Below are 13,057 nucleotides of genomic sequence, written 5' to 3' on the forward strand. Positions count from 1 at the left end.
AGAAGGGACTTGGGTCCTGGCTTTTCCTCCAGGCTCTCCCTGGAATTGGAGGCCCATCCCAGAAGGAGGCACAAGAGGCCATGCCGACTGCCTCTGTTCAGCCCCCAAGCTGTTTACTCACAAAACACGAATGAACAGCCGCTGTCAAGCTTTTGAGGAAAGTAAACACAAAGGAGGTGATCTATGTAAGAAAATAGAACAACTAAGAGGAAGTGATTCCGAAAACAGAAGAGGATAGAAAGAATAAACCTCACTAACTTGGGGAGAGTACTTAGCAAGTATAGAAATCAAATATTAATTTGAGGGTCTGAGAAATACTCATTTAATGAATATCGAGGGAGGCAGCACCGGTCAGTGCTGTGGGGGCGGGGGGGCGGCATGGTGGCTGCCACGGGGGAGGGGCAGTGACAAGGAGAGGGCGCGGGGGGCCCCTCTGGGGCCGGAGGCTCAGTTTACTGAGCAGATGCTGACTGCGGGTTGCTCGCTCTGTGAAAAGTTGCGCACTTTGTTATACTTCAGTTAAAACATTCACGGAAGGTGAAATCACTCAGCGCTCACGTCTTGGAATGAAAAAATGATTCAGCAGTTTAATGGAGAAGGCAGAAACCTGGAAGGAACCCTGAAGCTTTTCTCAGAACTGGGTCTGTCTCCCTAGGGGTAGTTTCTAAAGTCCCTGCGCTGAGCCCCGAGGCTGGCTGCTGGGGAAGGGGCAGGCCTGGGGCACGGATAGAGGGGCTGCCCCGGGTGCCGGCTTTGCTCTGAGGAGGATTCCCGTGGGCGGGCGTCGTGTACATCTGAGAGGGCAGGCGGATGGCCGGGCCTGGAGTCGGGAGCAGAGGTCAGCCAGAGGTCGGCACTGGCGGGGGGGACCTGCACTCCCTGCTCTGTCCACGGGGTGTGCTTTCCACCCAGCCTCACTGGGGGGCCTCCGACCCCTTCCACCTTCAGACTCTTCTCTGTCTTTCGGGGGATGGTGTGAAGCCAGTCGGTAGCTGGCTGCCAGCTGGACCGCCTCCGTGGGGCTCGGAAGAAGACCTCAGAGGAGGCCACTGTGGCCAGGAGGACTTAGGTGTCCGAACAAAAGATTATAGGGGCTAGGCAGTTCTGTGGTTGAACGAGTAGAAGGCAGGGCACCTCTTTTTCTTTTTTATACATTTAGTTTATTTTTATTTATTATTTTTGGCTGCGTTGGGTCTTCGTCGCTGCGCGCTTTCTCTAGTTGCGGCGAGCAGGGTGTCCTCTTCGTTGTGGTGCACGGGCTTCTTGTTGCAGTGGCTTCTCTTGTTGCGAGCATGGGCTCTAGAGCGTGTGGGCTTCAGTAGATGCAACGCGCAGGCTCAGTAGTTGTGGTGCACGGGCTTAGTTGCTCCATGGCACGTGGGATCTTCCTGGACCAGGGCTCGAACCCGTGTCCCCTGCATTGGCAGGTGGATTCTTAACCACCGCGACACCAGGGAAGAATGCATCTCTTAATCTGCACTCCTCCTGTGGACAAATCATCTTTTTTTTTTTTTTTTTTTTTTTTTTTTTTGCGGTACACGGGCCTCTCACTGTTGTGGCCTCTCCCGTTGCGGAGCACAGGCTCCGGACGCACAGGCTCAGCGGCCATGGCTCACGGGCCCAGCCGCTCCGCGGCATGTGGGATCCTCCCGGACCGGGGCACGAACCCGTGTCCCCTGCATTGGCAGGCGGACTCTCAACCACTGCGCCACCAGGGAAGCCCTAAATCATCATTTTTAAAGTGTCCATTTAGTGGCCCGAAGTCACCCTGTGATTCCCTTCAGGAGCTGTGTTAGAGCAGGTCATCCAGCGTGTGGTCCACCCGGCCCGAGCGAGCTCCGCTCGGTGCCTGAGGCTTGTCCCCTGCGTGGGGGCCCCCCCACCTCCGCCTGCCCCTGGAAGAAGCCCTGGGCGACCCTCCGCAGGTGCCCCCGTGGGGCAGCAGCTCCCCGCCGTGTCCGTGGGGGTGGGGTCTGTGTTGAATGTCAGGACCCTTTAAGAAGCCCCGGCCAGTGCTGCTAACAAGAAGCTTCTCCGTCATGTCCGGATGTTAGTTCAGAACCAACCACCCCCTCCTCCTGCGACCAGCCAGTGACGGGGTAAAGGGGAGGCCGGACAGAGCGGGTGCCCACTCCCTCCCCCGCACGCCCTAGGGGAGGGGAGCATGGACATCCCGTTAAGCGTGCGTCGTCCCTTTAAATGAATCTCCCCGAGGCTGGTGGCTGTAAACATGAATTTTCTTTATTGTCTCTTCCTGCCGCTTTCAGAGGAGCTGCTGTTCTGCCCTGAGGAAGTGAGGCTTCTGAGCGAGGCCTGGGCGCCAACTGGGGGCTGCCTGGACCTGCTGTCCTGGCTGTAACGTTCTGTGCGAGGGAGGAGTAGATGGCCACCAAGAGCGAAGGCCGGGCTGAAGCCCCCTGGAGGGTCCAGGTGCAGGCCAGCTGCTGTCGTAGGCGCTGTGGCCTTGTGTCTGCCGTCTGCGGGGTTGAATGACCGGGCTCTACACGCAGGGGGGGCGGGGAGTGTGCATTCAGTCCCCGGCGGCGACCTGAGCGTGTCCCACTTTCAGCCCCAGGACGTGAGCCTCGGTTGGTCAAGACAGGAGGGTTGAACCCTGCTGAGGAGGCACCGTCTCGCTCGTACACGCCCCTCGAGAGCCGGGTTTCCTGGATCGCTTGTGTCTTGCGTGTGAGGCGGGGGCTGAACTCGCCTGGCCCCGGCGGGCAGCATCTGAGCGCCAGGCGCGCTAACAACAGGAGCACAGCCGTGTGGGCCCCTGAGTCACTCCTGGAAGTGGGGCCCCCTCCACCCAGGTGTCTAGAGGTTTGGCCCCGAGTGAGCTCGGGAGCGCATGGAGTCTCGGGGTTGGGGGTTTCTACGGGCCCACCCGCCTCCCTGCACAGACAGGTGTGTTTCTGGGCGGCAGGGACTGGGGCGGGCTGCTGGGAGGGCAGGCGCGCCTGGCCAACCGCTGTCGGGCCGCGTCCCCGCAGCACGCACGCCGGGCCCCGCGTCACCCGCCCCCATCTCGTTCTAGGCATCAGCAACGCGGAGGCGCGGCAGCCGGGGAAGGCCCCCAACTTCAGTGTCAACTGGACGGTGGGCGACTCGGCCATCGAGGTCATCAACGCCACCACAGGGAAGGACGAGCTGGGCCGCGCCTCTCGCCTGTGTAAGCACGCGTTGTACTGTCGCTGGATGCGTGTGCACGGCAAGGTACTGAGGCGCCCTTCCCCACCAGCCTGCCCGGGCGGCCGCCCCACGCCTGGTCTCTTCTGGGTGCTCTTGGCTGACAGTCTGGCCCTGGCTCCTCAGATTCAAAGCAGGCTCAGCCCCCCCACCCCAGACTCCCACCCCAGCCCGCTGGAGCCTGGGGCTCGGCACTCCCGCGGAGTCCTCCTCGGGGCCCGCAGCTCGGGGCGCCCTGGGTCCCACCCGTGTGTTTGGAGGGCTTTGGTTGGGGGTTGGGGCTTTGCAGCAGCACGGCCCTTCTTCCCCACACAAACTCCCCTCTAGTGAGTCAGTACGTTACCAGCTTCCATTTACTTGTAAGTCGGGTCAGCAGCTTTTATTTGTGATGGGCAGAGGTTGCTGCGTCCCCGTGGCGGGACCCTCACCCGCGCAGGGGGCCTTGGGTAGCTGCCCTGCTGATTCTAAGATCTGCACAAAAAATTTGGAGGAGGTGGGGGGGGGGGGGCTCGAGTTCTCCCTGTGACCAAACGGCAGAGGTGTTGTTTGTTAAAGACATGCAGGTGTGCAACGCGACCTTGGGGTCACTTGGGGCTGAGGACGCAGACCCTCGGGGTGTCCAGCGTGGCTCGTGTGACACGGTCCCTGGGGATGGCACTGTCCCTTGGCTCCCCCAGAAGCAGCACTGTTTGAAACGCCGTTTTTTGAACATCATACTGAGTTTCAGTTTCTACCGTTATTGCTTAAACAGTTGCACTTGTTTTTTTTTAAATCTTTCTACAGGTTCCCTCCAACTTACTGCGGTCCAAGATCACTAAACCCAACGTGTACCACGAGTCCAAGCTGGTGGCCAAGGAGTACCAGGCCGCCAAGGCCTGTCTGTTCAGAGCCTTCATCAAGGCCGGGCTGGGCGCCTGGGTGGAGAAGCCCACGGAACAGGACCAGTTCTCACTCACACCCTGACGGGTGTGCAGCGCGGCCCCAAACCTCGCAGCTGAACCGGGGCAGGTGTGGGATGTGTGGGAGCTGGGCGCGCGGCACCGTCCCCGGGGCAGGCGCGCGGGGCGCGGGGTCTGGCGTCTGGGTCCCGTGTCATCACCTGGCATCTCTCTACAGCAGTGTTCCCCCTTTTGAATCATCCAGTGACTGCTTTCAACCTCAGTTTACATTTAGAAGTTGAGTTCTACTGAGTAGGGCTTCCTGAAGTTTAGGAAAAATAGGAATTACTTTGTGTGAAATTCTTGAATAATTAATTTATTCAGAACTAGGAATATGGTTTATAAATAAGAAGTAACTATGTCAGGTCACTCTTACGCCACATTACTTTGATTGCAAAGAAGCATTTATATACGGAGGGAGTGAGGAAATAGATAGGAGGCAGTAACCTAAAGAAACTGTACCCCTGTCCACATGTAGGTCCCTGTTCCCCGTAGGCGCCTCCCTGGGAGAGGACTCCCCGCACGGAGCCCACGTCCACAGCGCAGCGACCCGTGGTGGGGCGCATGGTGTCGCAGCCAGATCCCTGCAGCCTCCAGTGTCCTCTAGAAGTTTCTGTGCTCCTCGTAGGACCATATCATGGAAAATCGTCTCCCGGTTGACTTCTAAATAATCAGAGGTCAAACATGGTCAGTAGGCCTGGCCATTCATTTGGGTTTTTTAAGCAGTATTTAACTTTTAGGGACTAGAAGGGATCCACAGGGGCTACTGCACAGTAAATCACCTAGAATTCCCTCTGGTCCTTCCTCTGAACCTCCTGGATGTGAATGACTGTCCCAAGATCTTCACAGGATGGAAATAGAGCTAAGGAAGTAGGTATTCATTCTTGGAAAATGCCACTTAAGGCATATTTTCTAATCTTTCCAGCTTTATCAAGGACATGTTTGAAGTACAAGTGTTCAGGCTGAGAGCTGGCAAGACAAAGTGTTGCTGGTGGGGTCTCGACCAGGTTGGGATGTTGGTGTCACGGCAGGGAAGGGGGGTGGTCTGGAGTTGGGGGTGCCCGGGACACTGCTCGGCACCCCACAGCACACAGGCCAGTCCCAGGCGGGCCGAGCGAGCCGGGGGTCAGGGCAGGCGGGCAGGTGGGGACCCCGGGAGGCCGCCCCGCCCTGACGCAAAGGTCACAGCACGCTCCTCCCGCTTCCATGGAGGGTCGGAGAGGAGCTTGTGCCCTTTGCTGAGTCAGCACCAGTTCCTGGTTCTGGGGGGTCTTGGGGGTACCATAGGCAGAGAGGGCCCTCCAGCCAAGTCCAGGCGCCAAGCTGTGTGCCTGGGTGTCCCGTGTCCTTTATGGGCTCAGAAAACTCAGAGCAGGAACAGGACGGCCACTGGCACTTTGGCCCAGAGCCCGGGCGCTCAGAGTGGGAGACGTGGTCCCAGAAGGTCACGTCTCCAGGTGTCTCCGCGTCTGCATGGAGACTTGAGGTGCTGCGCCCCGTGGGCGCGTGCAGGGCAGGGGGGGAGGGGGCCACACTGCCGGGGCCTGGCCGGGTCAGAGGACGAGGGTTGCCCGTGCCGCCATCTCTGCAGGGCGTTTTCTTGTCCCGACCCCGTCGGCACAGGGCTCGGGCCCGCGTGGCCCGCGGGGCCTGCTGTGGTTTCACCCGAGAAAAGAAAGGTGTCTGGCGGCGCCCCCCGACCACAGCAGTCTCCTGCACACTCAGAAAAGACATCTGTGAGTCCCTGCATTTTTATTCTTCTCTCTATAAATGGTATTTTTTCTAATGGGGATTGGGAGATGGACTTAGTTTTTAAAAAATATGTGGATTTTGGTTACAAAGTCCAGAGGAATGATACTGCACGTGCACACAAGCAGGCCAGGACGCCCGGCTCCCCCTCTGTCAGCCGACTGTGGACCTGAGCACGATGCCCCCACCATGCCCCAGCCCAGGTAAACGAATGCCTTACTGTGTGGGTCCGTGCCGCGTGGCTGTGCCCCGCTGCCTCTCCCGGTTCACATCTGTGCGACCGTCCAGGACAGACCTGACGCGGGGCTCCTGCCCCGAGGGCACCCAGGCCCGGGGAGGAAGGTAGCCAAGGATTGCGGGCGAGGGGGTCGGGGACCGCTGGGCGGCAGGGCCAGGCGGGGCTGCGGGGAGTCGGGCTGGGGCAGGAGGCCTGCACAGCTCCTGGGACAGGGCAGCTGGCACACTCCTCTGTAAGCAGGAAAAAGGAGGAAATGCACACCCCCCAAAAGACAAATCAGGGCGCGCAGCCCGCCGTGCATCACCACGTAGGCATTTCCTTGAGGTGTCGTTTTGCATCCAGGGTCCTTAATCTGGGTTTTAGAAACTTTGGAAATCTGACACAACCAAGCCCTTGATCTTTTGAGAAAAATCTTAAACTTTGAGGACATTTTGGCCGGTGGGGTTTGGGAGGGTTTCTGTTCTGTCTCGGCGGCCAAGCCTGTAGTATGTATTCTGCAAAGACACTGGCCCTGCTGCGGTGCCTGGGGCCACTGGGCAGCTGTCCTGCTGGCGGGAAGGTCCGCCATAGAGAAGTCTCATTTTGTGACCCGAGCCAGGGCTTGTGGAGAGGGTGGCCGAGGTGGGGGCCGTGATCGCTGGTTCCTCAGCCCTCACCCCTGCTCGGGGTCGGGAGGCCTCGCCTCCTCCCTGCAGTTTGACTCTGAGTCTTAATGGGGCTTTTCGTCATCTTTTTCTATTTGGAGATTTTTATTATAATCAAAAACAGTTATTTTATTTTAAAATGTACAAGCCCACATTTCACAAGGTATTAACTTCTCTGGAATTTATTTTTTTTGAATAATTTTGTTGCTTTCCAGACTCTAGAATCCCTGCTTTCCTTGTAATTTCACGTGGCCGAGCCTCCCAGTCTCCTGGGGTAGCCAGGTCCCAGAATGGAATTGGTGGGTGCTGGGAGGGGGAGCACGCCCTGCCCCTTTTCTCCAGGAACAAATAAAGACAGATGGGATTTTTCCATTTCCAAAATATTTTACACCAAAATGTAAGGTCTGCCCCGACTATAAATTTGATCCAGCATGAGAAGTAAAATCCCATCTCTAAATTCTGTGAAATTAGTGAATCTCTCAGAAGGTTTTCTTTTTATCAAAACTATATGAATGGAAAGAGCAGAGTGTGAGTCCAGCTTCGCGTGTCCTTTTCCTCGGCGTGTCCTGTGACTGTCTCTCCCTGGCCAGAGGCCGGCCCAGGGCACTGGGGTTCTGTGTCCACATGGCTGGGAGGGGGAGGCTCTGGCGATCTGGACTCTGAGCTCCTGTTTCCGGCAGCGCGTGTGCGCTTCCTCGTTCAGTGTCTGGAGGTGCACGCCCCCAGCCCCGAGGACTCTCATCTTGGCCACGGCTTGGGCTGCTGTTGCATTGCGGACCCAGTCGTGAACAGTTAAAGGCGGTCTGTGGAATGTTCGTGGAATGAGCCCCGAAAGCTGTTTGCTTCTCCAACTTTGGGTTATATGCTGTTAATTTTATTCTAGAATTCGGACACTTCATATGAATGTAATCCCGCCGAGAGCGCTGTCACCCAGGCGCACTCCTCGGTGCCCCCTGTGTGTCCACTGATGTGCAGGCCACACGTGACCCCCTGCATGAGCTTCCTCCTGCACTGAGACCAGCCAGCACCGAGCATGAGACCCTGTGACTCAGACAGAGGACTTGAGACGTTCTCAATAAAACCATGTTTCACTACCACAGCCTCGCTGAGATTCTCTCTCCTCCCTGGTTATTTCCCTCCTTGGTCCAGAGTAGTGTTTGGGAAGGTGTGGGTGGGCGCCAGCCGAGGGCACTGGGCCGACGCTCCACTCCTGTCATCTGTGCGTGGCTCTGAGCGCCTCCCCTGGGGCTTGGGCCCTCTGATTTCCCCCCCACCCCCCGCACGTGGGTTCCTGGCACACGCCGGCCACTCCCCCCCCACGTGGGTTCCTGACACACGCCGGCCACTCCCCCCCCCACGTGGGTTCCTGGCACACGCCGGCCACTCCCCCCCCCACGTGGGTTCCTGGCACACGCCGGCCACTCCCCCCCCCACGTGGGTTCCTGGCACACGCCGGCCACTCCCACACGTTAGGCGGAGGAGTGGAACTTGCGTAGCTGGCCCTGCTCCTGCCCGGCTATAGAGAGGGAGAATGACGTGAGCCCACGTGGCGTGAGGCGTGTGGAGCACCGTGGACGGGACAGCAGAGGGGGAGCCCACACCAGCTCGTCGCTGGCCGGACTGTCTGGGTGTCGGCCACAGTGAGGCAGCTACCTGGTTACGGGGTAGAGCGGCAGTGTTCAGGGCTGGCGTTTTGGAGGGCCGTTCACGGTAAAGTGGAAACCTGGCTGCAAGGCAGTATTGAAGTTCGCGGTTGTAGAGAAGTTCGGATGCTTTATGTGAGAAGGGTACAAGCACACACGGAACAATCTGGAAGAGGCCGAGTCTGGTCACCGTGTGTGAATGATGGGATTGGGAGTCATTTTAATTTTAGTTTCCTTTTTAAAAATTTTATCTCTTTGTCCAACATTTCTATATCAACATGAAAAGCAAACAGGACAACCTTTAGAAAAGTCAAAAGTCCCATACAAACAAAAAGCAGCACAGTTATAGACAAGTAATTTACTGTCCTTTGCATCCATTTTGATTCCGTTTTCATTTTTTTCCCCACAATAAAAGCAACATTCAGATGAAAACATGTGTCATCAAAAAGGGCAGCTTAAGCTTCAGAGAAAAGGTTGGGGACAGTCTCCTCTTTACGAGTTCAGTCTGTAGAAGGGCTTTTCCTCGTGGGGTCTTCCTGTGGCTCCATGGAGGGGGCGGGCAAGACCCCGTGTTCTGCGACGGGGCTGACGTGACACGGAGCTCTTGTTCTCCTGCAGCAGAGACTACAGATCCATTCCTGGGATGGGAGGGGTGTTGGGGTGGGTGTCCTGGTGGAGAGAGGAGGAGGGAAGGGGGCAGGCGGGCTGCAGCCGGGGGGCGCAGGGAAGCAGCTACTTCGTAAATTGCCGTCATTCAGTTGTTAATATTAATTAACATTTAGTTAGTCATATTATTAATAATTTCTTTAGTAAAGGCAGAGGGACCGGCCGAGGGAACCTGGCGAGTCGGGGCACTGGCCCAGCCGTGAAGGTGCGGGAATTTGGGGAGAGGTCGAACCCAGCCGTTAGTTAAAATCACACCGTATGAGCTCACGGTCATCGAGATCAAGGTACTGGATCCCCAGAGCCCCTCACTCGCCGTGTGCGTTGTTCTGGGCCCGGGCGTCGGCCTGCGGGGGAGTTGTGCACGCTGGACGCCCCCGCTCCGGCCCCCTCTGCTGCCCTGCTGTCCCCAGGCCCGAGAAAGGGGCGCAGGCTGTGCGGATGGTACCTGAAACGCGCCTGCCAGGTTGTGAGGGCGCCGGAAGTTGAGAACGTGTTGGTGCAGCCTCTGAGAACTGTCACGCCCATGACGAGAGGCATCGCCATTGCTTCCCGCGCCAGACACATGGGCGATGGCGACCCCGCTCTGGACGGGCTGTGGGTGCGAGGGCGCAGCGATGGACCCACCGGGCGTCTGCAGGGGCAGTGGGCCCTGGGACTTGCCGGAGTATCATGTGTTTTATTGTTATCTATTGTATGCAGCGTGGGCTGCAGTCCTCACAGCCACAAAATTGACCGTCAGCTCATGGACACACATGCACACAGGACGGGGAGGGGGCGCGTGGCTAAGCATCGACCGGCACCACTGGCCTGGGTCTGTAGGGCAGCTCCGGGCGGGCAAAGGCCCTGTTCTCGGAGCGTCTGCCCACAGCCCAGAGCAGCAGGGCTGCAGGGGCCGGGGCTCCCCGCCTCTCCCCGCCCCTCAGCTCCCTGGGACTGAGGCCTCTGAGGCCAGCTGACCAAGTAGCGAACACCCCGCAGAAAATGACCTCCTGAGGAGAAAGAAGACGTCTGAAGAGTACAGCTATTTGACAGTTAGAATCTTGAATTAGAGATTCCGTCAGAATATATGCTAACATTTTAGAACAGAGAGCCCAAGAATTTAAAATTAGCTTAATGAACATTCTCAAAGAGACAAAATGAAACCAAGAGAGCCAAGCAGAATTTGAAACAGTGAACACAATAGACAAGCTAAACAACAGAATGAATTTACAATCAGAAAACCAGATGGAAAGAGGAAGAGACAAAGAAAAAGAAAACCTAAAATGCCTGGACGCTAGCAGTAAAGTGTCCCATCTGGCGAATGGGGCGTCTGTGCCACTTGTTACCTTGCAAGGGCGTCGTTAGGAGGCACCGTGAAGCCCTTGCAGATGAAATGGGAAGTCTGGGGCTTCCTTAAAAGAAAAAACGAAAACAGAAAAAGAGGGCTGTCAATGGAGAAAAGGTCTAGTTGGAACAGTATTGGCCGAGTGTAGGAGACTGTTGGCGCCAGCACGTAGGAATGCAGGATACTCTTCTCTCTACTTTTATGTCTTTAAAATTTTTCATAAGGAATTTTAAAAGTTCAAACATAGACTTTTAAAACTACCATTTGATGGTACTCTAAGTGCTCTGGGATTTTTTACACAAAAGCAGGTAACGCCTACACAAAAAACTTTACCACCGTAAAATGTGAACTTTCCAAGTTTTAAAAATGGAGGCGGGGCATAGAACAGTTTTTAAATCGCCATCATTTACTTCCTTGGAGAGCCGTTTTAAGGGTATCTTCATGGAAATAAGGACTTCCTGCATCTGCTGAATCTTCTGTCACCGCTCACCCTGCCTGATTTTCCTTCCTGACACATACTGCTCTGATGTAACTTGGGTTTGTTTATCTGTCCCCAGCGAAACGTTGACACTGTAGGTCAGAGGCATCAGTTCACGGCTGTTCCCCGTCACTTAGGACAGCCCTGCCCTGCTGCAGACGATAAATACCCACTGAATTAACAAAAGCAAATGATTAATTGTTAAAAATGGTGCCTCAGAGCTTTGACACAGAAAAATCGGCACTGAAAGCAGTTTTGATGAAGTGCTTAAATAGAGAAACAACATTTGAGAAATCTCGCAAGAGGCCTACAACGTAAAAATCATCAGTACGGTGGTAAGTCTATGGTGGTTGTTAAAGCTAAGCTGAAAGTAAGAGAACACATAGCCCTGAAAACCCAGAGTTTAAGGTCTGGTTTGTGCCAACGTGGCGAAGCCTGGAGTGATGGGAAGGGTAGAGGGTGTGAGAATACATTTAGGTCTTTGTCTTACTGGGCTGGAATACGAGAGTCCATTATCTTTATATGAACACATGTCAAAGACTTTAGTTAACTCTAGTTAGTGACAAGACTAATAAGACGTTAAACCCGATTCCACTGGGAGTTTGAGTTACGCTGCTGGATGCAATGTGTTTGGCCTTTTATCTGCTTGCCTTGGGCAGGAAATGCTGGGGCTGAACTGGAAGCCAGCTATGGGTGGGTAATGTCTGGCCTCTTGAAGACGAGTGTCTTATGAATACCGGTACCTCCCCACGTCTGGCTGACCTGTAAACGGTTTCACGAGTCAAATAGACCACTTGCTTCTCTACTCATTTCTTGTTTTATATGGAGGAATTGAATATTCTTAAATAATACTGCAAACACACATTGCAAAGTGTCAGCTATGAGACTGCTTTCGTTTTTTGCCTTTCTTTTCATTAAGCCTTCATACCTTTCCGACCTTTCTTTTTCATTAAACACAAAGGAGGCTTTGATCATGATGCTTGCCAGAATTAGTGAGGAAGAGCTTTTTCAAATGATTTTTATACTTAATTCTTTTTTTTTTTTTTTTTTTTTTTTTTTGCGGTACGCGGGCCTCTCACTGTTGTGGCCTCTCCCGTTGCGGAGCACAGGCTCCGGACGCGCAGGCTCAGTGGCCACGGCTTACAGGCCCAGCCACTCTGCGGCATGTGGGATCCTCCCGGACCGGGGCACGAACCCGCGTCCCCTGCATAGGCAGGCGGACTCTCAACCACTGCGCCACCAGGGAAGCCCCATACTTAATTCTTATTTAATCTTAGCTCCTGGGAATAGTGATCATCGCATGCATACGCACACGCTTTTTTATCATCATTCTCCGCACTCAGTATATAACCTGAACATTTGCCTACATACTTCATTAAACTGTTACAAATTAAGTTAGAAAAGCAGTGTATAGATGCATTTACTTTTACCGGCATATTATACAGTGGGTCAGTTAATTAAATCTATATGTTTTCAATCTTGACTTCAGCCATTTATCTTATAAGGTGTGTCCTATAATTTTATTTCTCACGATTTTCTTTCTGAAAATCCCTGGAAAATCATGTTAACACTTTTATTTCAATGGAAAAGTGGATCAGACCTTGTCTGACAGAAAATAAGTCTCATTTCTTCACTGGTTTGAGAAGGAGGGTCAGGTTGCGTGAAGGACACACTGGCCATAAGTGGAATGAACTGGACCTGCAGCTCCAAGCTTTGATGAAAATATATTTTAAAACACAGTATGACAAAAGCATTTTACTGAAAAAGACTGAAGGGGCTAAAAAGCAATGGAATGAACATTTCAACTTTCCCAACCCTCTCAGAATATATCAGGTTCAACAAGGTACCGCTAGGTGACGGAGAAGCGGGGGTAAATCATAGTCCCTTGATAAGTCGATGTGAGGCCTCTCCAGTAATGTCCCAGAAATTGCGAGTGACAGGATAACACGTCCTCCTCTAAGTACGTAGTTTCTAATCCTTTGCTTTCAGAAAAATTTGAATGAAAGTGTAATATTGTTGACAGTTGATAAAACATTTTAAAATTTTTATAATTTTTATTACAGATCACCTTCTGATTAAAGGGTATTATGTAGGAGTTCAATAAACAATTGAGGGACATTGCTACAATATACCTCCTTACCTATGTATTCTGCAAACAGTGTGTCCTGGATGTACCTCTATTTTAAAA

General features: G+C 54.2%; 1 protein-coding gene across 16 annotated transcripts in view; it reads left to right on the plus strand.

The window, feature by feature from the left end:
* The window catches only part of ADARB1 (adenosine deaminase RNA specific B1), a 115,995-nt gene extending 108,358 nt beyond the window's left edge, over positions 1 to 7,637 (plus strand). For 10 of the 16 annotated variants that reach the window (XM_073804580.1, XM_073804581.1, XM_033856239.2 and 7 more), the window contains 2 exons: positions 3,038 to 3,216; positions 3,973 to 4,287. In XM_073804580.1, coding sequence (XP_073660681.1) covers positions 3,038 to 3,216; positions 3,973 to 4,152 — 359 coding nt within the window. In that variant the 3' untranslated portion in view covers positions 4,153 to 4,287. Of the gene's footprint in view, positions 1 to 3,037; positions 3,217 to 3,972 lie in introns of those variants that run through there. The other 6 variants (XR_012331674.1, XR_012331673.1, XM_073804579.1 and 3 more) reach the window with 6 other exon arrangements.
* Positions 7,638 to 13,057: the final 5,420 nt, after the last annotated feature.

Source organism: Tursiops truncatus, chromosome 4 (assembly GCF_011762595.2).
Source record: "Tursiops truncatus isolate mTurTru1 chromosome 4, mTurTru1.mat.Y, whole genome shotgun sequence".
Taxonomy (NCBI): Eukaryota; Metazoa; Chordata; class Mammalia; order Artiodactyla; family Delphinidae; genus Tursiops; species Tursiops truncatus.